At 43.5% G+C, this 23,587-nt stretch overlaps 1 protein-coding gene across 3 annotated transcripts in view; it reads right to left on the minus strand.

Annotated features, from left to right (window-relative positions):
* Positions 1 to 23,587, minus strand: part of GRK3 (G protein-coupled receptor kinase 3) — a 160,753-nt gene that overhangs the window by 12,140 nt on the left and 125,026 nt on the right. For all 3 annotated transcript variants that reach the window (XM_028827932.2, XM_001104308.5, XM_028827930.2), the window contains 6 exons: positions 22,637 to 22,731; positions 17,782 to 17,889; positions 9,937 to 10,003; positions 9,278 to 9,378; positions 3,685 to 3,751; positions 2,495 to 2,590 (listed from right to left, as the gene is read on the minus strand). In XM_028827932.2, coding sequence (XP_028683765.1) covers positions 2,495 to 2,590; positions 3,685 to 3,751; positions 9,278 to 9,378; positions 9,937 to 10,003; positions 17,782 to 17,889; positions 22,637 to 22,731 — 534 coding nt within the window. The remainder of the gene's footprint in view (positions 1 to 2,494; positions 2,591 to 3,684; positions 3,752 to 9,277; positions 9,379 to 9,936; positions 10,004 to 17,781; positions 17,890 to 22,636; positions 22,732 to 23,587) is intronic.

Genomic DNA, 23,587 nt, shown 5'->3' on the forward strand with positions numbered 1-23,587 from the left:
CTCCTTGAAAGATAAGCAGGGGTAGGTATCTTAACAGGCAAAATACTGACAAGGACAAGAAAGACCAAGGAGGCTAAGGCACTTGCACACATTCCCTTAGCAGATCAACAGAACACCAGAAGAAGCTGCATCCCACATCCCAATATGGGGCCTACTCCATCCAGTCTCGTTGATCTGTTATAATAATCTGTTGCATCCCACATCCCAATATGGGGCCTACTCCATCCAGTCTCGTTGGTCTGTTATAATAATCTGTTGCTTCTGAGGTCGCTTTGACCTGTAGAGCTTTTCCTCTTTCTGTTTTCTTCAGGCATTCCATCTAAGCCCATAGCTGAGCCCCTCGGTTGCTCTGAATGGGACTGGAGGTGCGTGTGTGAGTGTGTGTGAGTGATGGGGTGTTGAAAACCTCAAGGTCCGATGAGCAGCTGAGATCAGGCGCACAGGGACAGGTTCTGAACGGTCTGGCAAAGAATCAAAGCACACTCCTTGCCCAGGTAGTTATTCTGAAATGGCCAACTCTGTTTAACAGACACTGTTCTACCGCCTATCATCTCAGCAAGACTTCATCTTTATGACTGAGCCCACCTTGCTGAAAAGGAATTAAAAAAAAAAAAAAAAAACTTATGTTTACATGAGGTGAGTTTCCCCCACCCTTTTAAAGAAAATGTATTATTTGGGCTGTTTTTAAAAGATAGTTTCTTAAAATGCAGTCCCCTGCCCTCCCTGCTGGGCTCAGCTCTCATGGGGGCAGGACCTGGGCTTCTTGCTTACAGCTGACTCCCGACCAGACAGGACTTCTTGTTCTAAGTGTGCTCCTTCTCAGCTCTCGCTCAGGAAGAACCAAAGCATAATAGTAGAAGCTACTGGTTTGTCAAGCATTGACTATATGCCTGTAGCCTTCAGCAGGCCACCTCATTTATCCTCAGAGAACGCTTGGCAATGAAACCCCCCACTTTACAGGTGAGAAAGCCAAGACTCGAGAGGTCACAGAATGGCCCACATTCACTCAGCCTTTAAGAGGCAGACCCCAGCCCAGTCTGTCTGACTCCAAAGCCTGGATCTTGGTTTACAACATTTTTAAGTATGATAATCTCTTTTTAACATCAAAACATGTTCGTGGGCGCCCACGTAATAGTATTTTATTTTTAGTACTCTGATGGATAGATAGTGGTATACGGCAGGTGAAAAAATTCTATTGTGACAGCAGTAAATTTTAAAAATTCCTTTGAAAGTGGATTGTTCTCCAAAACACTGCTGTATATTCATATACATGACAGGTATCAATGGTTCCGGCTACAGACGATGCCTGGTGTACAGGTCTAGGCATCGGTCTCAATGCTGACCCCAGCCACTGCTCCAGACCACAGAAGGGTGTCTCTCAGTTGGTCAGCAATCCTCACAGCCCTGTGACCTGGGTCCTCTGCACTTTGTCTTCACCTAACCTCCAACACCTGAGAAGCTGGTCCCGTGAACACCCTAATCATCATCATGGCCCAGCCCCTCGTCTCCTGGGGCCCCTAGCTCTGACCAGCTGCCACTGGGTTCTCCAGGTGCACTTAGCCTGTACATGCTGCTCCCGATAGCTGCTCTCCTTCCCCGCAATCCTCCCATCTTCCTCCAGCCATTTACTGCCTTTTCTGTCCCACAGCCTAGTTGGTCCAAGTCCTATGTGTCTCCGGTTACAGCTCCTGCTAGGCCCTTGTATTTTACTTGTCACTCTTTTATTTACACCTCACAGGCGTGTGTTTTAATAGTGCTGCAGCCTTCTGGAGAAGGAAGCTACTTGGTGGGAAAGGCAAGGAGGGTTAGTGTCAGAAGGGTGTAAATGGGGGCAGCTAAGAAGAACAGGGGAGGCCCGGGGGCAGTGGGGAGAGCCTGGGGCAAGCTGCCAGCATGGGGGTAGGTGAGAGCTTGATGTAGTGATATGCTTTGACCCAGCATCTTAAACAGGATGATCTTCTCTCATGACTCACCATCTCTAATTATGTCTTGTCTACTTGGGGGAATGACAATATGAAAGAAAGTTCAAAAAAGGCAGAGGATTGTATTTAAAAAAAACAGTGATTATTTCACCTTTGACTGACAAATGCAAAATGATTCATGCTGTTTGCTCTTTCATCCTAACGTGGGGAGATCTAAAAACTTAGAAGAACTGAGACAGTTGGCTCTTTTGCACTAGGGAAGTATGTTTGATTATCACACAGCTGTTTTTCCTGTTTCAGGTACAATTCAAGTTTTATTTCAATCACAAATATTCCAAATCAATAAACATTTTATCTTGCAGTTCCTCAGAAATAAAACTATTAGTCTGAAGAAAGCTTTCAAAGCCTTTAATTTAGGTCCTTAACTTACACATTCTTCAAATATGTTGATATTCATTTGTAGGCTAGATACTACAAACAGCCCAATATTAAAACAACCACTAAGTTTGATTTCCAACAGAAATCCCCCCATCCAAAAATAAAAATAAAGAAATAAGTGATCGCATGTGTACCTTAATCCCTTTGGTATCCTCTTCATCAAATGAGCCAATATCAAAGGCATCAGCAGCATTGACTTCTCCCCGGGGAGGAATCAAGGGTGGTGGGTACTGGAAGATCCAAATAAGCATGGTACAGTTATCAGATGATCGTATGGTCCCGTCCCAACCTAACATTCCACAAAGACAGCACAGTGCCAGATATCCGCATGCTACACTGTGCAGCATGTCATTCAAGCTTGTAACAAATCACATTTCATATTGTGTAGAAAAGCCTCTGCACTGAATAGCCCCAAAGGAAGGCCCTAGATTTTAGACAAATTAAAGAAAAACAGGATTCATGTCCAAAGCCTTAAATAATTTTCAAATATAACAAAATCTCAGGACTGCATATCCATCCACCTCAGCTTAAGAAAGCACATTCTCTGAGAGGACGCAACACCACCTTCAGGTTACTAGAACCACAAGAGACAACGGGGCCTAGAGGGAGCAGGGCACACCTGCCAACACCCTGAGGTACATGTTAACTGACCCAGAGGTCGAACTCTAATTCGGCAGGCCTAACAGATTAGTCTTTCTTTACTAGAGAAAATCATCATTTCTCGGCAGCTTGAGTTCATGCAAAGCGAATCTAAAGCTGATAATCAACATTTTTCTAAAAATTGAATTCGGGGTGTTTCCTGTATCAACGCAAATATCATGAAGCTTACAATAAGGAAAGGAAATTATCCTGATATAAAATCATGCTCATTCTTATGTAGTATTGGGCTAGAAAATATACATACATTTATGGCAGAAGTTTCATGTACATTTTATAGAGATCTATGTAAAAATACAGTCACGTTGAGATAAGAATTCAAGAAGAAGAGCAAAAACTAAAAACGGCTCAATTATATGTGCATTTGAATTAACTAGATAATAGCTCCATTTTACCCTGTATAAGTTGATACAGGAGATATTTTCAAAATGTTTATATTAGGGAAACAAAGAGTGAGAGAGTGCCCCAAAGGGAATTGGCTGCATGGTAACTCTTGGGTACTAGGGCACTGCGGACACAGGATGCTGGGGGAGGTGGGTGGCGGGGATGCTGGGGAGACAGAGCCAGGAAGCCATCAGTGCATAGAGAGACAGAGACAGAAACTGAGACAGAGATGAGCGTGTCAGGGCGGCAGTACCCAAAGTTGAGTCCCAGACGGAGGGAGTACCTTTTGTAAGTAGACATGCTGCCAGTCAACACCTTTGAAAAAGCTGTGCTCTTTTACTTCCTGTGAGCTGGAGGAGAAAGAGTCATAACAGTGCTAAGTATGCATTTGGAAACATAAGAAATACTGTGCAAAACTGTCTCCTGTTAACAACGCTGTGGAACAAGTATTTCCAGTTTTTCCTTTAAGAAAGCAAATAAATACGCTTCCTGCAAAACAACAGGAGGAATGCTATGATGTTTAGAATACTGCATGCAGCGCCTGGGAAAATTATCCCATATGATCATTTATTTGGGATAGTTATTACAGTTTAAAATAACCTAGAAATTTTCACAGATATATATACACACACGCACACACACGTACAATAATTCTATAGTCATGAGAACATAACTGAAAATGAGAATTAAATTGGATATCTATACATTAAAGAAATTTATAGCAAATATTTACACATCACAATAGATAATATAATAGGAAAATGACAGGAATGTGAAGCATCACATTTACTCAGAAGCAAACAAGAGATCTAATAATATAATGTATACCAAAATCCTTTATAAATTGAAGAAACCCATCCTGACTAACACGGTGAAACCCCGTCTCTACTAAAAATACAAAAAAAAAAACTAGCCAGGCATGGTGGCGGGCGCCTGTAGTCCCAGCTACTTGGGAGGCTGAGGCAGGAGAATGGTGTGAACCCAGGAGGTGGAGCTCGCAGTGAGCCGAGTTCACGCCACCGCACTCCAGCCTGGGCAACAGAGCGAGACTCCGTCTCAAAAATAAAAATAAGAATAGAAATAAAAAATAAATTGAAGAAACAAGTTTTCTTGAAGGTCATGATTAAAAGTCGGAGTACCCAGAGCAAAAGTTGGCCGGGCATGGTGGCTCATGCCTGTAATCTTAGCACTTCGGGAGGCCAAGGTGGGTGGATCGCCTGAGCTCAGGAGTTCGAGACCAGTCTGGGCAACACAATGAAACCCTGTCTTGATTAAAATACAGAAAATTAGCTGGGCGTGGTGGTGGGCGCTTGTAGTCTCAGCTACTTTGGAGGTTGAGGCAGGAGAATTGCTTGAACCTGGGAAGTGGAGCTTGCAGTGAGCCGAGATTGTGCCCCTGCACTCCAGCCTGGGTGACACAGTGAGAACCTGTCGCCAGGAAAAAAAAAAAAAAGTTGCACACTCCAAGGAAAAGCCTGCGTCGGGGAGCAGCACTCCCAGCACATGCCGCTGACTGTCTCTCCACATCCTGTCACAGAACTCAAGGCTGCTTCTTGGGGCCCTTCTGTAGTCAGTCCCTGGGGCATCTCGCCCAGCCCAGAGCTTGAGTGTCCTTATAGGACTCCTCAATCTGTATCCCAAGCACCAACCTGTGCCCTGTGTTCCAGGACACTCCTACTCCCCAGCCCACTCAGAGGACGCAGGCAGGTCTAAAGCAGCCCTCTCTGCGCTGCTCCTGCCCAGGCCCAGGCAGGATGGTCCTGGATGCTTGTCTTCCCTCAGGCTTCACAGCCACCCCTCGGCCAGACCCAGACCTGACTACTTCCTACCATCTCCCATCCTCACGAGACTCTCGCTTAGGGATGGTCGTTCTTTTCTTCCTTTTTTTTTTTTTAATTTATTTTTATTTATGTATTTATTTATTATTATTATTATTTTTTTTGAGATGGAGTCTCTCTCTGTCACCCAGGCTGGAGTGCAGTGGTGTGATCTCAGCTCACTGCAATCTCCGCCTCCCGGGTTCAAGCGATTCTCCTGCCTCAGCCTCCTGAGTAGCTGGGATTCCAGGCATGTACCACCATGTCCAGCTAATTATTATTATTATTATTATTACTATTATTATTATTGTATTTTTAGTAGAGACAGGGTTTCAGCATGTTGGTCAGGCTGGTCTCAAACTCCTGACCTTGTGATCCGCCCACCTCGGCCTCCCAAAGTACTGGTATTACAGGCGTGAGCTACCATGCCTAGCCAGGGGTGGTGATTCCTGCTTAGGGTGCTACTGGCATTTGTGAGCAGGCAAGAAAGAATAGACGTCCCGTCAGAAACACTGAGGCATCAGAGCCCTGGCACCTCTTGTCTAAACTGCTCTAATGCCTCCTCCTCTGACCTCTAGTCCTGCCCACCTGCAGCCCCATCCCACTTCATACAGCGCCCAAATCATCTTCAATGAACTCACCACTTCTCTGCTCAAAACTCTCCAAAGTCTTGCTTCGAACTATCTGGACCTGTCTTACTCGACATTTCTACACCATGGCTTTCCCACCGCATGAGCTTCAGGAAGGCAGGGGCCATGCCTACCATGTGCACTGCCTCAGCCACTTCACGGGGTAGTATCAGTGTGTGCCCAGTAAACAGACATTGAATGAAGGAATGGGATCCAAGTCAGATGTTATCCTTGTGCATTTTTACTGGAAACACTTCAGTGATTTTCTTAGTGGGTTCCATTTTGTACCCATCATTGTCCACACATTAAATGTGGTACGCTAAATAAGAAATTTACTTCCATATATCCAAGCAATTAGAAATGCCCCAGAAAGAAGGTTTCTGGTTCAAGCCAGGGATTGCGTGCAAGCATGCAACTTTACACAGTCTCAATAACCACTGAAATGGCAGGAAAGCAACATGGAGATATAAACCCACCACAGGAGCCAGGCCTGTAATCCTAGCTCTTTGGGGGATAAGAGGGGAAGATCACTTGAGGCCAGCAGTTCATGACCCATCTGGGCAACATAGCAAGACCCCTTCTCTATTAAAAAAAAAAAGAATGTTAGCCAGGCATGGTAATGTGGGCCTGTGGTCCCAGCTACTCGGGAGGCTGAGGCCAAAGGATTACTTGAGCCCAGGAGTTTGGGGCTGGAGTGAGCTATGATCATGCCATAGAACTCCAGCCTGGGGGACAGAGTGAGATACTATCTCTTTTAAAAAACAAAAATAGGCCGGATGCAGTGACTCATGCCTGTAATCCCAGCACTTTGGGAGGCCAAGGCGGGCAGATCACTTGAGGTCAGGAGTTCAAGACCAGCCTCGCCAACATGGCGAAACCCCGTCTCTACTACAAATACAAAAGTTAGCTGGGTGTGGTGGTGCACACCTGTATTCCCAGCTACTTGGGAAGCTGAGGCAGGAGAATCACCTGATCCTGGAAGGCAGGCGTTACAGTGAGCCAAGACTGTGCCACTGCACTCCAACCTGGGTAACAGAGCGAGACTCAATCTCAAAAAAATAAAAAGTAAAAATAAATATTAAAAAAATAAATCCACTACGAGAGAGAGAGAGAGGGCCATCAGCAGACAAGAGGGGATGCTGACACAGGGGCAGTGACTGACAGCAAAGCAGGGCAGAGCTACTGCCCTGGAGACGGAGCCAGCATGCTGAGCTCCAGTTCACCACAGTGTGTGGCTGGGGGATGAGACACAGGACTGGAGCTCTGGACATTGAGCTGCACACGCACACACATGCACACCCATACCCGCTATACTTCCTTCCCCCACACCCAACTCCAGAAGCCTGCAGCAAGGTGTTTACTCTAACATGGGGTAAAACCCCTGAAAGGTTCTACTTTTAAGAAATTAAACCTGCTAAAGATTTTTAGAAAGAAATGAATAAAAGGGTTGAAAATGTATGCTATCGGCAAGTAAAACAAAGAATTAAAGCAAAGATACAGATAATATACAAGATCAGGAGCACAGAGGCCCAAATCTAGAAAGGAATCCCAGCATCTGGCTAATAAGAGATCTACGAGAAACGGAGGAGGATAAATGTCAAATAAGTAAAGTAAGGGTGGTCTCCAAGCTGAAGAGCACGAGTCTCCAAGCATGAGGGATGCTATGTGCCTGCCATCGTGAGTGGTAACCTAGCTCCATGACCTGCACGACTGTTCGCTTGTACACAATAAAGCAAGAGCTTCAAAGTTCTGGGGGAAAATTGTTATTTACTTAGAATTCCATATCTAGCCGAAACAGAGCAGGAGGCAGGGAATCGAGTGAATGGCAGATTCAGACCAGGAGACTGGAAAAGGAAGTGTTGGGTGAGATGATGCGAATCAGCAGAAAGAGAGCACCTGTGTCTCACTGCAGCCGCAGGCTGAGTCCCTCCCGAAAGAAACATCAGGGAAAACAAAGCCCACAACTATCATATTCTGTTCTGAGACAGAGAGAGAGAGAGAGCGATATCATATTTTTTATATATATCATATATTTTATATATATATATATAAAAAACTAACTTAAGGTTTATTACCAGGCTAAGTAGAAACCATGTAAGGAACAACATTTTTGATTCCATAAGAGTATAAATATCCCTTCTTCCTTTGCAACCTTTGAAATCAAACTATATGCAAAGCACAAAGATTGAATATGATCACAGAATAGAAAGCAGTATCATCTTGATAACGTAAAAATAAAAATTAACATGAAAGAACATGAGACAGAAGAAGTCAATGAAAGACAGGAATGTCAAAATCCTCAACTTAGATACTGTTTATAGTTGGAAAAAGGCACGACCGAGTTAAGCACAGAATTTAAAGCTACAGAGGCAAGCAAAAGAGGAGCCCAAAACAGCGTTTCAACTTTTGAGAGGTGGAGGAAGCGAAGGCTACAGAGACGGTAATGGGTGAGCTAAATCTTCATCTATTATAGCAGGAATAGGTAATTTTGCAAATTGATAAATAAGGACATACTCATATAAAAATACATTATTTAGCTATCTATGTAAAATGCTTATATGTATAATATGCACACTAAAAATACATACACATATGTATGATATACATATAGGTAATATACAGTGAAAAGTTATTTCTTATGCCAAGCAAGCCTGGGGGTAAAGAGATACAGGAGAAACGTCTGTCTTAAGTCCCTCTCTATAAGATTTCCAGATATTACTGTTCAGAGTGTTTTGGGGCAGGAGAACAGTGAGCATGTGTTAGATCACAGTTACTCATTTCTGCATGAGAGAAATATGTGAGAATCTGATCAGAATGTTAAACTGCCACAATCACAAATACAATCATCACTAAAAAACAAATGGACTACCAAATATCAGAATTCATTTCTGTCATCTACAAGGTCAATCTGTAAAAGTTAAAAACTGGGCTGGCCCCAGTGGCTCACGCCTATAATCTCAGCACTTTTAGAGGCCAAGGCAGGTGGATCACCTGAGGTCAGGAGTTTGAGACCAGCCTGGCCAACATGGCAAAACCCTGTCTCTACTAAAAATACAAAAATTAGCCAGGCATGGTAGCACACACCAGTGGTCCTAGCTACTCAGGAGGCTGAGGCAGGAGAGTTGCTTGAACCCCAGGAGGTAGAGGTTGCAGTGAGCCGAGATCGCGCCACTGCACTCCAGCCTGGGTGACAGGGCAAGACTCCATCTCAAAAATAAATAAAGTAAAAAAGTGAGTGACTTCTTCAACTTCTTAATTATAAAACACATAGGACAATATATGTATATTTCCCATGTGATTTTTTTTCCCCCTTTCACATCAAAATGGAAGATTTTAATGACTAGGGATGACTTTTGATAGGCAGTATTTAAAATCACTCTTTTGCTCTTCTTTCTGGTAAAGATACCGAAAGGCAGGAACAATGGCCTACCCGCCTCCGTGACAGCCCAGCCGCTTGCTAACGTCTCGCTGAAGCAAGCCCTCCAAAAGGGATTTCAGTTCAGGAGAGAAGGTGTCTGGAAGTTCCACATTCTGGGGAAAAGAGTAAGATTTCAAAAATCCGTTCATGGAAACAGTATCCTAACACTCAACCAGATTTAAAGGCTATTACTGGGCTAAGAATAGTATTAAAAATTGCAGCCTCATTATGAATTAATAGTTACTCTATAGACACATAAAAAGGTAACTAATCAGTTGCAAAATCAAAGTGACTAGGGGCAGATCAGAAGAACCAGAAGGCATTCTCATTCTGAGATGCCAACGAAAGGCATTCTCATTCGTTGGCATCTCAGTAATTTCTCCTTTTCTTTGATTTCTTTACTTCTGGTTCTCAATTTTCTTTAGCTTCCTCATACTGTTTGTTAGTAAATCCTGATTTTTGCCTTGGCATCTATTTCCATTAATTTTTCTCCTAGAAATTCTTTTAGAAATTGTATCTGCATTTATTTGCTTCAAGAAAGCAAATTTTTATTATGTTTATACATAATTTTATATTTCCTATACTATTTTATGTAATAGCATTTTTTATTATTGATGGAACGAAGCATGACAATTACCATGCAGACAAGAATACAGTTTTGAATCCCTTACCACGGTGAGTGTCATTCGGTCAATTTCATGCTTGTCTTTGGTTTTATGTTGTCTGAAAGGGCTGTGACTGTAGAAATAAAGAATTGTTCTATTAAAATATGGCATCAGGTGATATAGCACATATCACTGACTAATATTTGGGTAAAGTATGATGTCCTATCACTATTCATTCGAAACTGGAGAAATGCAAAAGTCATAAACATTTATCATTTCCATGGAAGAATTGGCGAACAAACGTTAGGTCCTGAAATAGAAAGACTTGTATCTCACTTGAACTGCCTGAGTCTCACTTCAGTGAACTTGTGGCCCTAAAACACACTGTCCCAATGGAAATATCATTAGAAAAGAACATACAACTAGCCAACAGGTAATCGTGAGAATAAAAGTCATTTATATAACATTTGTCATATGAGAGTTTGAGCTAAACAATAACTTTCATGTACATTTTTCAGGAAAATGGAGATTGTTTCCTCAAACAGCCCCAGGAATAGCAGTTGAACCAAAACATGAAGGAGATGAAACGATTCACCCCTAGAAACCAGTCATTTTAAGTAATACATCCTTTGGATGAAAACAGAAACTAACCATGCACCAGCAGATTCTCCACCGCTCTGCGTACTTCCTGCTTTCCCTGTGCAGAACCCCAGACTCCAGAGTCACAAAAGCTGGGTTCAAGCTGCGACTTGACTGTCTACTGACTGTCAGCCAGATAGAAACCTTCAGTATCAATTCTTCATCTGTGAAGTGGGGATCAAGCCGCATACTTCACAGAAGCGGTGAAGGGAAAAAGTAAAGTGACATCTATGCGAGTAGCCAAGACAATGGCAGTACACGGTAGGCACCTAATACAGTAATCACTGGTGGAATTAATAAAGAGAACTCTGACTTCAGGAAATGAATGTCTACTTGGTGAACTGTGTAAAACAGATTACTTTTACTCTTTCTCATGTTTTTAAAATTTTGGAGACGCTGGTTTTCAAAGGAAATCTTATCATTAAAAGACACTATTAAATATGCAAACTAGAATACCGTGGTTGATTTTTCATTCTGAAAATTAAAGGGACAGATATGATTGAGTTTTCTTATAGCAAGATGTGCCTGGTAAGTAGTAATCTTATAAATTTATTTATAAGGCATATATGACATAATCTGAGGCAGGCAGGATATTATGTAAAATATTTTAATATTAACTCCATAAAATGGATTAGAATGGTGAATACATAAATCAGTGAGATTCTAAAAAAGAACGAAAATGCCACTTATCTTGCACTGCTACTTACTGCTACTGACCTGGTCATCCTACTGAATTAATTAGGTTATACATTAAACTATCTTTTGAGATTATTACATTTCAGACCATTTATTGTCTGAAACACTTTAATTTTATTTTTGTACAAGAGAGGGCACTCTAGTCCTTTATTTCCTTCCATATCATGCCGTGAAATACAAACTAATTGCCATCTCTTAAAAGCATTAATCTGGGGGAAAAAAAAAAGATCAAAACAAGGTAAATTAGCACCCAGCAAGCATTTAACTTTTAAAACAGATTTTGATTGGAAATATTCTTTTTGCCTTATTTCCAAGGAAAAAATGTACAATTACCACATTTAAAAAGCAGCTATAAAAGCAAACAATATCTGTTATTTATAATTTTTAAAAACATACTTGTATCATTCTTTTATACAAAATCCACGGAAATATTAAGGTGTTTACAGTTGCAGAGAAAAGGAATGAAAGTTTATCAAATCTTACGAAAACCGTAGTCTCCCTGCTTGACACTTAGCTGTTTCCACCCCACGAAGTTCCTTAACGTATAAAAGGGATTAAGTGAAGATCCCCTGGTGTTTTGACAAATCCCTCAGACCTGGCTCCTGCGTGCAAAGCCAGAGGACCCCACTCCTGCATCTGGTCCCCGTGTCCTTGCGGCCTGCTGTGTTCTGACACAAGCACTCTGTGCTAAATTTAAAAAGTCTTTCATGAGACCACAGGGAGGCTTGTGAGGGGACTTGGAGTTAAAGTTAGTGGTGCCAAAACCATTTCCAGCACATGGGCCCCATTGCTACAAATTCCATTTATAAATATAGCGATTCCATGTCCGGCTCAAGGAGAAATTATCAGAAAACGCTCTTCAGCTATTCAATTCTATGCTGCCATGTTCAGACAGCTTGGTCTTTCAAGTTGAAATCTTGATGCACATCTGTTTCCAATGTATTCTTGATTATTCTTTGTGAACAAAGCCAAAGACTTGGTTTCTATTTTGAAAAACGTTAAAGAAAACCTATGATAGTAATAATCTCCATTCTGAGGGAGGCACGTGGTGCGCACAGATCCTGTGCGATCGCAGCTGCTCCCTGATGCAGCCGCTTTAAATAGGAGACAGTAACAGGCCTGTCAACAGCTTCCAAGGCACGGCCAAGCTCTTCCCGTGCAACATGCTGGCTGCATCAGGGAATGCTGTGGGAAAAGAATTCACATGTCCTGTGGTCAAGTGTAGCTTTCTGAACTACAGATAGAATGGAACAGCTGCACGTTTCCCCTAAATGAACTGGAAAATTGTTCAGGACATTATAAATGAGGAGGAAACACACCCCCCACAAAGTTACCTCTACATCATTTTCATAGGGAAACAATGGGTTCAAAAACTTATGCGATTAAAAACTCTCACATCAAAAGTTAATTATAAAATACTCAAAAGATGGCTTGTTATATTAAATGTACATTTCAAACCTAAGCCAGTAGCTGTCAAAATATTTATAAACTTTCCTTTTTCCCCCGCCTGGAACAAACTCAATAGCGCCAGCAGCACTCAGTTCTCCCTAGGCCACTGCCCAGGCTCTCTCCTCATGTCTGACAACTCCACAGGGAGACAATCAACAGTGACAAGCTTAAGATGGAGGCCACTGTCACATCAATTGATTTCCTTAACAGACATCTTAAATCTAGGTGAAGATCATGACAGCAGCTACACAGATTTGCAACATGGACGCATCTTCATACGCAGACACTCTTAAGTATCTGACAAAGTCATCTGAAATAGCAGTAGTGACCAGCACCCAAAGATGGGGCATATGAGTGGCTCAGTCAATCACTGTGAGTCCAGGGACGCAAAAAGCCTTCTCAAGCCTTGACAACTTTCTCCCATCCAGACTCCTTCTCCAAGTGCCTTGCAGTATTCTTGTAGGGGATGAAGACAAAATGAAGTGTGCAGAAAAGTGTTTCAGCAGAAGCAAGGGGGCACATTGGTCGAAGCAAGGGGACATGTTGGTCAGAGCAAGGAGGATTAAATCACAGAAAATAGAAAGACCGGCCAGGCGCGGTGGCTCACGCCTGTGATCCCAGCATTTTGTGAGGCCAAGGCGGGTGGATCACGAGGTCAGGAGATTGAGACCATCCTGGCTAACACGGTGAAACCCCGTCTCTACTAAAAATACAAAAAATTAGCCAGGCGTGGTGGCGGGCGCCTGTAAGTCCCAGCTACTTGGGAGGCTGAGGCAGGAGAATGGCGTGAACCCGGGAGGCGGAGCTTGCAGTGAGCTGAGATCGCGCCACTGCACTCCAGCCCCGGCGACAGAGCGAGACTCTGTCTCAAAAAAAAAAAAATAAAATAAAATAAAATAAAGAGAAAATAGAAAGACCCTTCCTTGGTGGCCACTGATTCAACCTCACTGCACAGCTGTGGGAGGAGGGAGGGGCACTTGCTCTGGGGCAGTGGTCCTCACCCTTGGCACTGTTGACATTTAGGGCTAAATAATTCTTTGTCGGGGTGTTGCAGGGGCTGTCCTGTGCCTCATAGGATGTTGAGCAGCATCCTTGGCCTCTACTTAGGGGATGCCAGTAACAGCCCCCCCCGAAGTTATGATGACCAAGAATGCCTCCAGCCATTGCCCAGTGTCCCCCAGGGTTGAGGACGGCGCTCCAGGAGAGTGTCAGGATGCAGAGGGGACTGTGCCCAAGCCTGTGCCTCGGAGACCCTGCCTAGTCAATCTCCTCCTCCACTCAGTTGATTTCTTAGGCTCCGTGTGCCTGAGAAAAGACAGCTGCCAGGGGCTCCCTTGTACACAGCATAGGAAAAATGCGCAGGAGGCTGAGAGGCAGATTTCTGAGGTTCTCCCACATGCAACTTTGTGAGGAAGTAGAACAGGTGGCATTATCCCCTTGTTCACAGCTGAGGCAGTGAAGGCTCCTGCACACAGTCCCACCTCCTGCCCGCCTCGCCACAGGGCTTTGCTCCTGAAAGGCCCTCCAGACACTTCAGTTTCACGTGAATCACTGAAAATTCACAGACACTGATTTTAGTAATGACATCGTTATTCTCCCAATCATCTGGAATGTTTAACTCCTATCCTTCCATATCCAACCATCTATTAAAAAAAAAACAACAACAACACACACCCCACGAAAACACTGAAGCATTACGGATGCTAACTCTGCAATACCGCCGTGTCATCTGCTCCTGTCAGGTTCCAGGGCTGCTGTGCAAGCTCACTGCCTTTTGCTCACATTCTTCTGCCGGCACCCTGTCTCAGTCCCTCCATTGCTCCAGGCTGCTTCCAGAATAATCTTACTGAAAAGCCATCTAACCCTGCCGCTGCTCCACTGAAAAGCTTTCAGCCTCGGGGCCTGGAGGATAAAGGTCAAACTTCCCAGCACTGCATCCGAGGTCCTCCCAGTGCTGACCCAACCATCTGAGCCTTCTCCTGCAGCACTTCCTCCCTCTTGAGAAACATAGAAAGCTGATATTTTCCCTGCTTCCAGGCTCTGTATTGTCATCCTACCTATCTTCAAAATCTACCCCACAGACCATCTCCCACATGAGGTCAACCCAACACTTCCAGGTTAGAACTGCTTCTCCCATGTCTGTGCTCCCAGCACATCACTCCTGTTGAAGTCAGCACAGCTCGGCCAGCTCCTGATACGGTGTGTGTATCAATAGCTACTCTCCTGGACTGCCTATCCCTCACGGATTTTGTGTGTCTCTCTTCCTGGCTGGTCGGCTTTCTTCCTTCCTTCTTTCCCTTCTTCTTTCATTCTTTCCCTCTCTCCCTCCCCCCCTCCCTTCCTTCCTTCCTTCCCTTTTCTCCCTCTCTTCCCTCTTCCTCCTTCCTCTTTCCTTCCCTCCCTTTCTCCCTCCCTCTTTCCTTCCCTCCCTTTCTCCCTCCCTCCCTCTCTTCCTCTCTCCCTTCTTCCTTCCTTCCTCCCTCTCCTTCCTCCCTTTCACCTTCCTTCCTCCTTCCCTTTCACCTTCCCTCCTCCCTCCCTCTCCTTCCTCCCTTCCTCCCTCTCTCCTCCTTTTTTCCTTCCTTACCCCTTTCCTTTCCCCACAGCATCAAGCACAGTCTCTTGTATATTACAGGTACTCAATAAATGCTTATCACATTTAATTTCAATCACTTAAGTCAAAAATGTTTCCTGCTTTTTGGCTTCAGTGCTATATCCTATCTGTGAGTGACTTCTGAATAAACAATAGGAGGAATGGCATGAGATAATAAATCCTAGTGGAGGAGATTCATCTAATCCTATCTATCACACACTGGAAAGATTCCTTCCACTTCAGGATCAATCAATGGTCACCAGACAGTGACAAGGAGCCTGCTATCCATGAGGCAGAAACCTCCTTCATTGGGTAGCTCAAACGACTGGAGATTCTTGTATCAAACTGCAATCTTATTTCTCCTCAAAATGCATCCCTCTGGAGTTACACAGTATGCATATGATCCCTTCAACAAGACGGCCTTCCGGCAGCTGGAGTCAACCATACGCTCCCCTAAGTTCTGCACTCAGCTCTTTCAGTCTTTCCACAGAAGCCATCATTTCTAGCTATTTTACCACTCTCCATTCATCTCATCCATCCATCCCATCCTCACAGCCATCCTCAGGACGTCTTCTTGTCCGTCAAGACTCTTTTCAGCAGGAGCCCCACTGACCATAATGCTTCCATCAAGACCAGTAGAGGATTTCACAAAGGAATTGATATCTTCCAGTTCAGTACACCAAAGCTGAATTAGAGCGAAATAAGACTGAATTCATTTTATTAGCCACAAACCACACTGTTGGAGCTGACAGAGTTATTGAACAAAACCCTCCAGTCTTTTAAAAAGTGAAGTAGTGTTACACCACATCCTCTCCAGCCTATATGCACAGACATTTGAACAGCTAGAGTCACAAAACAGAGAAGTACACAAAGTCCTAGATACAAGGCTTCTGGGATTGTCCGATTTTACTGCTGATTTTTGCATTCAACAGTTCAGCTGTTACATAGAGTTTTTTTTTTTTTTTTTTAATCATCTCCAAATTCTGTAGGTAGGGGCTGTCTGTCTCCAACCACATCTCCAGCAGAGATCCAAAATAAAGACCTCCTGGGTGTCTTCATGCACTCCATATGCATAGAAGCGACTCCACTGGGGAGAACAGCATCTCATAGGGGAAATGGCTTTCTCTGGTTTGCTTAGATAAACTCTCTAATTAGGTCAGCTAGTCTGATGACATGAATTAAAGCCATCCAGGCTCCACAAATACAATAATTCAATTAAGGAATAACAGAACCCGACTTTCTAAGCAATAATACAATTTTAGATCACAAGTGAATGCAAAGCAGAGAACAACTGGATTATCAGAGTCTTGACAAAACAGAGGGTGCTCAGAACCTAGTTTTGGGGGAATGTGGAATTCAGCCTCTCTCCAGGATGTGCTAAATGTAATAAAATGCAGTGGTGCTCACTTAGGCTCTCCGATGGAAAGGTGCAACGTTTAGCAAACTATCAGGACTGTGTTCATATGAAAATATTAACAGGAAAATCATTAACTAGGAAATTTTAATGTAAAATGCTTTATGAGTCTGAATAAAAAAAATTTAATTGAAGCTTTCCATTAAAATTGGCTAAAAGTCTTAGAATTAATGGAAACATTAACATAATTGTTAAGTGTTTAACATGAGAACATATTTTGAGAGTACTTTCCTCTCATAATCTTTTCTACTTTATTTCATCATCTTTGGTAGTTCAGAACAAGGGCCAAGTATACTACTAGCTTTAAAAGACAAATTAATTTCAGCATTTTCCCCAATAAATGCAAGCTTTTTAAAATGGGTTTACCGGCTAGGTGTGGTGGCTTATGCCTTTAATCCCAGCACTTTGGGAGGCTGAGGTGGGAGGATGGCTTGAGGCCAGGAGTTCGAAACCAGCCTGGGCAACATGGCAAGACCTTATCTCTAAAAAAATTTAAAAATTAGCGAGGTGTGGTGGTGCGTGTCTGTAGTCCCAGCTACTCAGGAGACTGAGGCTGAGGTGGAAGGATTGCTTGAGCCTATGAGGTCGAGGCTACAGTGAGCCATGTTTGTGTCACTGCACTGCAGCCGGGCAACAGAGAAAGACCTTGTCTAAAAACAAAACAAAACAAAAACAAATAAAATAAACTAGGTTTACTTTGGGTTTTCATCCTTTTTTTGTAACTCAAAATTCTGTAAACGCTCAAAATGATGAATAATTAATTTCTAGGGAAAAAATTATTCTACCTTTTTAAATTATCTACATTTCAAAACAATACTTATTCCTACAATGTGGCTTATCACAGAAAAAAATTCAAAGCAGTCTAATTTTAGGTTTAAAAGAATTCTGATTTCCTACATGGTATAGAATAAAAATACGAAGCCATAAGCTTTTATCTAGCAGCTTATCGGGAAGCAGCTTTCACTCTTCTAAGACACAGTCTTCCAGATTAGCACGTGGCTTAAAGATCACTGTGTGATTTAAAATAACATTAGCATCTAGTCATTTCTACATATCCTCAGCTTTCATCCAAGCTCCTGCTGCCATGAGGACAGCATTAGAAGGATGCATTTCCACTCACCCTCTCAGAAGTTTGAAAAGCATGCAGCCCAGGGAGAACCAGTCGGCACTGCTGTCATAGGCCGTCCCCTTCTGCAGCACCTCGGGAGCCATGTACCCATGGGTGCCACTAGGGAGAAGGAAGGATACAGTTATCAGAGCATGCGCACTTCAGAAAACACTCACAGCACCCCAAGGTCCAGGTGTCATTCGTTAGACGGCAGTGACTGTAAACAAAGGAGAGGGGACAGTGGTGCTTCACTGCAAACGCAACGCACTGAACATCCAATGGGAAAACGCTCTTTTCTGCCTTCGCTCATATATGAATTAACATAAATAAGCATATGAAATAAACATGTAAAATGCAAGTTCGGGCTCTCATCAGTCCTTCTCTACTCCAGCTATGAAGAGCAGAGGTTCTCCTGCTGTTTCAGGAGCTCTTGTGTGGAGGTGCATGGGGTCAGGAGAGGCAGGGAAAGGGCAGAGAGAACGGACAATGAACAGGCGACCACACGGAGGTGCTGTGGACCTCGAAGGCATGGAGACATCCACCTCTGTGTGGTGTTGCCAACTGTGCTGAGGACCTGAGCTCGCAGGGGCATCGGCTTGGTCATGGTCAGCAACAGACCCTAGAGGGGATGGGGAAGAAGGAGGAACATGAGCCCAGTTGTACATAAGATGGCGAAATCACGTGTCAGGTTTCAAAAGCTGCAGAAGGTCAAAGGACTCAGCACTAAGCAAATGTGAAGATGATTTTCAGGAAGTTGAGAAAAATCACTTGAGAGGACAACCATTTTATATATAATCTGCACCATCTGCAACTCGAAAGCCCTTCCCGCTCTAGCACTCTCCACCCCTCCTTGAAGGACTGAGCTCGCCCGGCTGCAGCAGGAAGCACGTGAGGCAGCCGGTGGGGAACTTTCCAAGATGCAGCCTGAAGGGGCTCTGGCAAAAGGTTGCATGCCCTACAACCTCTTCATCCACGATTAATTTTCTTCATCAGTAAAATGGGTAATCAGACGACGTCTCTACCACGCAGGGTTGTTGTGAGCACTGCACATACATCATGGGCTCACATACAGCAGCAACTGGATTCATGTTAGGGATCTGCATCTCTGTGCTTATCGTAGTGTAAGAATTTTTAGGCCCTGTGCGGTGGCTCATGCCTCTAATCCCAGCACTTTGGGAGGCCAAGGCAGGCGGATCACCTGAGGTCGGGAGTTTGAGACCAGCCTGACCAACATGGAGAAACCCTGTCTCTACTAAAAACACAAAATTAGCCAGGCATGGTGGCGCATGCCTGTAATCCCAGTTACTCGGGAGGTTGAGGCAGGAGAATCACTTGAACTTGGGAGGCAGAGGTTGTGGTGAGCCGAGATCGTGCCATTGCACTCTAGCCTGGGTGACGAGGGTGAAACTCCATCTCAAAAAAAAAAAAAAAAAGAATTTTTAACTTGCTTATGCTCAGCAACAGTGAGAATCTACTCAGAATAAATGATCCTGGATCACTAATGAGGCTGGGTCATCACTAGGTCCAGTACTCTCTGTCTAAGAGGTGTATTTGAGAGTTTTATCAAATAGTGAAGACGGGCGTTGGTCCATCAGGGCAAATCCAGCATTCTGGAAAGCTCAATCAGCCCGAACCTAAAGTCGGACGGTGTAAGGCCATCAGGCCACGCCGTGAGAGCACTGGAGATTTCTATGAGGGGCATCCAAGCCACTTTCTGGGAAGGTTTAATTTCAGGGTTGCCTGGAAAGTCCTTTCTGGTGACCTTGTAATCTGTACTTTATCAGGATCAAGTCACAGTTCTGGAATGGAAAGATATATACAATAGATATCTACGGGATAAATAAGAAATGAATGCAGACCAGTCCCCAATGCTTATACCAGATGCAACGAAAACTCAACCTTGGACTGCCTGCCGCTGAGGTTTTCTGATTCTGCCTATGGGCCAGCTGCTAATGCTTCCTGACGCATTCCACTAAAGATCTGTACTACTATTAATACTGAACGAACACTTGGACGTTTTAAGACACTGTGACATGAGACACAGCTTTGTGTTCTTAGATAAAATAAGCTAGTACTCAAATTAGTCACTGACAATCTGCTCAGCTCCAGAAGTTCTCCTGTGATTTTTCATGGCTACTTCACAGTTAACTTCTAGTTTACAATAATTTGCGATTCTTTCGTTAAATGGACTAAGTCTAAGCTCAAATCAAAAACCTCAACTACAATACTACTTTGGAGATGGGCCGGCCGCGAGATGAAGTCTAAGAATCACAGCTACAGCTTTGAAAAGATCTGATAAACCAAGTTCAGGGTGAAATTGTGGCTTAAAATCTTCAGTCTTGTACTAAATAGATCATGCCAAAGCCTCAGGGAGTTCATCCACACAGTGTACAGGCTTTGGAATCAGACAGAACTGGATTATAATTCCAGCCCCATGGCATACCAGCCATGTGACCTGGTTCAAGTTACTTGATTTCTCTGAACCTCAAGTTCCATACCACAAAAATTGGATAGCGACATCTATAATTTATGGGGTTTCCACGAGGATGACACATGCACGACTGGGACAGCTGGATATTCAGACAAAGTGAATGCTGCTGGTACCGCCACCACTCCATATGCTGGTCACTTCGGGGACAGTTCTCAGGGCTGCTCCTTCCAGGAGGTCAGGGGTCAGCTCTGTCTTACAGTGGCATCGCCAGCAGCTGGCACGCAGCAAATGTTAAAGACTCGCTGAATTATTTCATTAACTTAACCCTCACAACTATCACAGGAGATAAGTATCATTGTCCTCTCTTCCTCACAGAAGGGAAAAATGAGGCTTACACAACCAGGAAGAGGAACCCAAACCCAGATCTGTTGGCTCCAGAGTCTTTTTTCCTAGCCACAAAATGCCTCCTTTACTTAAAAGTACAGGATTTTGACAGGGCATGGTGGCTCACACCTGTAATCCCAGCACTTTGGGAGGCCAAAGTGGAAGGGTTGCTTGAGTCCGGGAGTTGGAGACCAGATTGGGTAATACAGGGAGACCCTGTCTTTATAAAAATATATTTTTTTACATTAGCTGAATGCAGGGGCACATGACTGTGGTCCCAGCTACCTGGGAGGCTGAAGTGGGAGGATCACTTGAGCCCGGGAGAGGGAGGCTGCAGTGAGCCATGATCACGCCCCTGTACTCCGGTCTTGGAAACAGAGCAAGACCCTGTCTCAAAAAAATAAAAAAGATAAAATTGTATTGTATGTTTACCTTTTTAAAGTAGTGGCCTCCTGATCATTATTTAAACATGGAAACCCACCTTCTCAGTCCTACCTCTTTACAGATGCTTTTCAAATATTGTGCTTTCCAGAGCAGGCAAAAGACCAGCCCACCATTCACAGCTGATATGTGAATTATAGCAAAAAGTGCACTAGGTCCTGCTAGGAAATAACCCCATATCTGAAAGTTAATTCCTCTGGAAGAGTATTTCTTATGAACCCTTGGATTCATATTTAGTTATGACTATGCTAACCAAAAAAATTAGCATACCAAATAGCTGTGGCATTAAAAATTCAAATGACTCTCTTAAAAGAATCTGATGAACTCCCTGAGAGAAGCTTATACGACCACAGGTTCTGGTCTAATAATTGTAAAGTGCTAGCAAAATGCTAATGCTTTTATCACCACATCCCAGATTCCGTAGAAAAAGGGAAATATGTTTACAGAAACAGTGCTACTCACTATTAACATTTGATCAGAGCTTTAAAAGGCAATTCTGATTTAATGCAGTCCTTCATAAAGTATTGCAGTTCAGAACCACTTCTAGTTACACAAAGAGAAGGATCTGTGGTTTATTTTCTGCACAGATGCATGAAATGAGACCACTGGGAGTTTTTTTCAAGACCATTCAACACAGAGATGAATGTTAGCTTAAGATGTAATTTTAAAAGATTCAGTGCTAAGGAGGAGACATTTAAAAAGACAAAATAAAGCAAAAGTTGTCTGCTTTTCCACAAACTGTACATGTGTTCATACTTTCCACCCAGATCATCGCCTACCAAAGAAACAGAAATGAAAACCAGTGCATGTTCCATGGTGTTTCTGCAGAGCTGAAACTGTCCTAGTCCTGCTGTCTTTTTAACAACTCTGAGTACAGAGAGAAGTCCTCGGTTCAGGGCCAGTTTGCACTGATCAAGCAGGGCCACACCCAGAAGCAGTCCGGTGTCCCGGAGGTGTCAGGTGCTGGCTGAGGGCTGTGGCCTCAAGAGTTCCCTCCGGGTGATCACGTAGAGGACCTGGTGCAAGACCCAAGTCTAACAATATGACCTGCAGTGAAAGCCTAAACTGCAAGCAGATGATTTGTTTCTTCAATTAAAAAAGAGAGAGGGAAATATTTCTAATTTCTCTTCAGGGAAAAAAAGGAAGTAAAGCCTTTTTGAAAAAGAAGGAAAAGTAGATGAAGACAGAAACTTGGCTCCGAGGACCTCCCTTGACCACATCCACGCAGCTGCCTCGGTGCCTTTCCAGGCACAGTCTCTTTCACTTATCCTTAGGACAGCTTTGAGGGGTTTATTACTTCGATTACTAACAGACTAAGTAACTGACTGACTTTTAGGGTCACACGGGCAGCATGGATTCTGGTTTCTTGCTGAGGTCCTGATTGTTTCTTAGAGGCCACCCTGGTCCCTGAGCAGGTTCAACTCCACTGTGGGTTAATTCCTGCTCTCCGCAGACAGGGAGGAAGGCTCCCCGTTCTTATCTCCTTTCCCACAACCTGTGATGTTGGATCTTCCCGACATACTGAAAATCACCACTGGCGGTGACAAATGGCCACGCCTTTGAAGGGGCATGAGAGAAACGATGGTGAACCGAAGTTGACGCATTACTTACACGCTCGCATGAGGCTTCTTTTTGGAAAAATCGCAGGCAAGACCAAGATCGGAGATCCTTGCGTGTCCGTGTTCATCCAAGAGGATATTTGCTGGCTAAACAGAAAGAGAATGATCTTTAAGAGTGCCCCAAATGCCATGGAGGCTTTGAGAACTTTGAGTGCGGATGCTTGATATCTTACTATTTTATCATAGCTTCTTCCTAAACACAGATTACAGCTTGATCCCATCACATCGAAGTAGGGCATGATACTGAGAATAATATTTTTCATTTTAACTTCGGCAGAAAAGTGGTAACGATAGAGGCGGAGGATTCTACTCATTAGAAAATGAAACATGGGGCAGGTAACACAGGAATGTCGGGACCACAGTTCATCGGCGTTAAAAGCATTTCCTTTTCCCCGTACCAAGGACCGCTGCACAGAAAGGACAGCGTGCCTCTCAAGGGCAGGAGGTGAATACACCAGCTTCCGGGCTTCTGAGAACCACAAGGATTTCTAAGAGTAAAGCCATGAAGCACAGGACAGAGAGGAAGCTTCCAAGAATGTATCAACACTGACCTAAGCAATCAAAATATTCCATAGTGCCACACTAATCCCAATAAATGTCATTTCTGCTTATTAGTACATCATTAACGTAGGGCCCTACCAAATGACCAAATATAATTGTGACCACAACTCTGATAAAATGTATCCATGAAGATTAGATTTAGTCATCATAATCATGAACAACAAATCTAGTCTCTCTGATATACATTGAATTATAGGCATCTTAATATTTTTCTGCTGGCGATCAACTACTGTTTTGCTTGAAATAAAAATAAATGGCATGCTATTATAAAACTGAAGCATGAATAATCATGAGTGACTAGAATTAAGTTTGAATAGAAATTAAATAATACTACTGCCTTCCAAATAGCTTAGAAAATAAAAATAAAGCATAAAGATGATTA

The sequence above is a fragment of the Macaca mulatta genome, chromosome 10 (genome assembly GCF_049350105.2).
Source record: "Macaca mulatta isolate MMU2019108-1 chromosome 10, T2T-MMU8v2.0, whole genome shotgun sequence".
Taxonomy (NCBI): Eukaryota; Metazoa; Chordata; class Mammalia; order Primates; family Cercopithecidae; genus Macaca; species Macaca mulatta.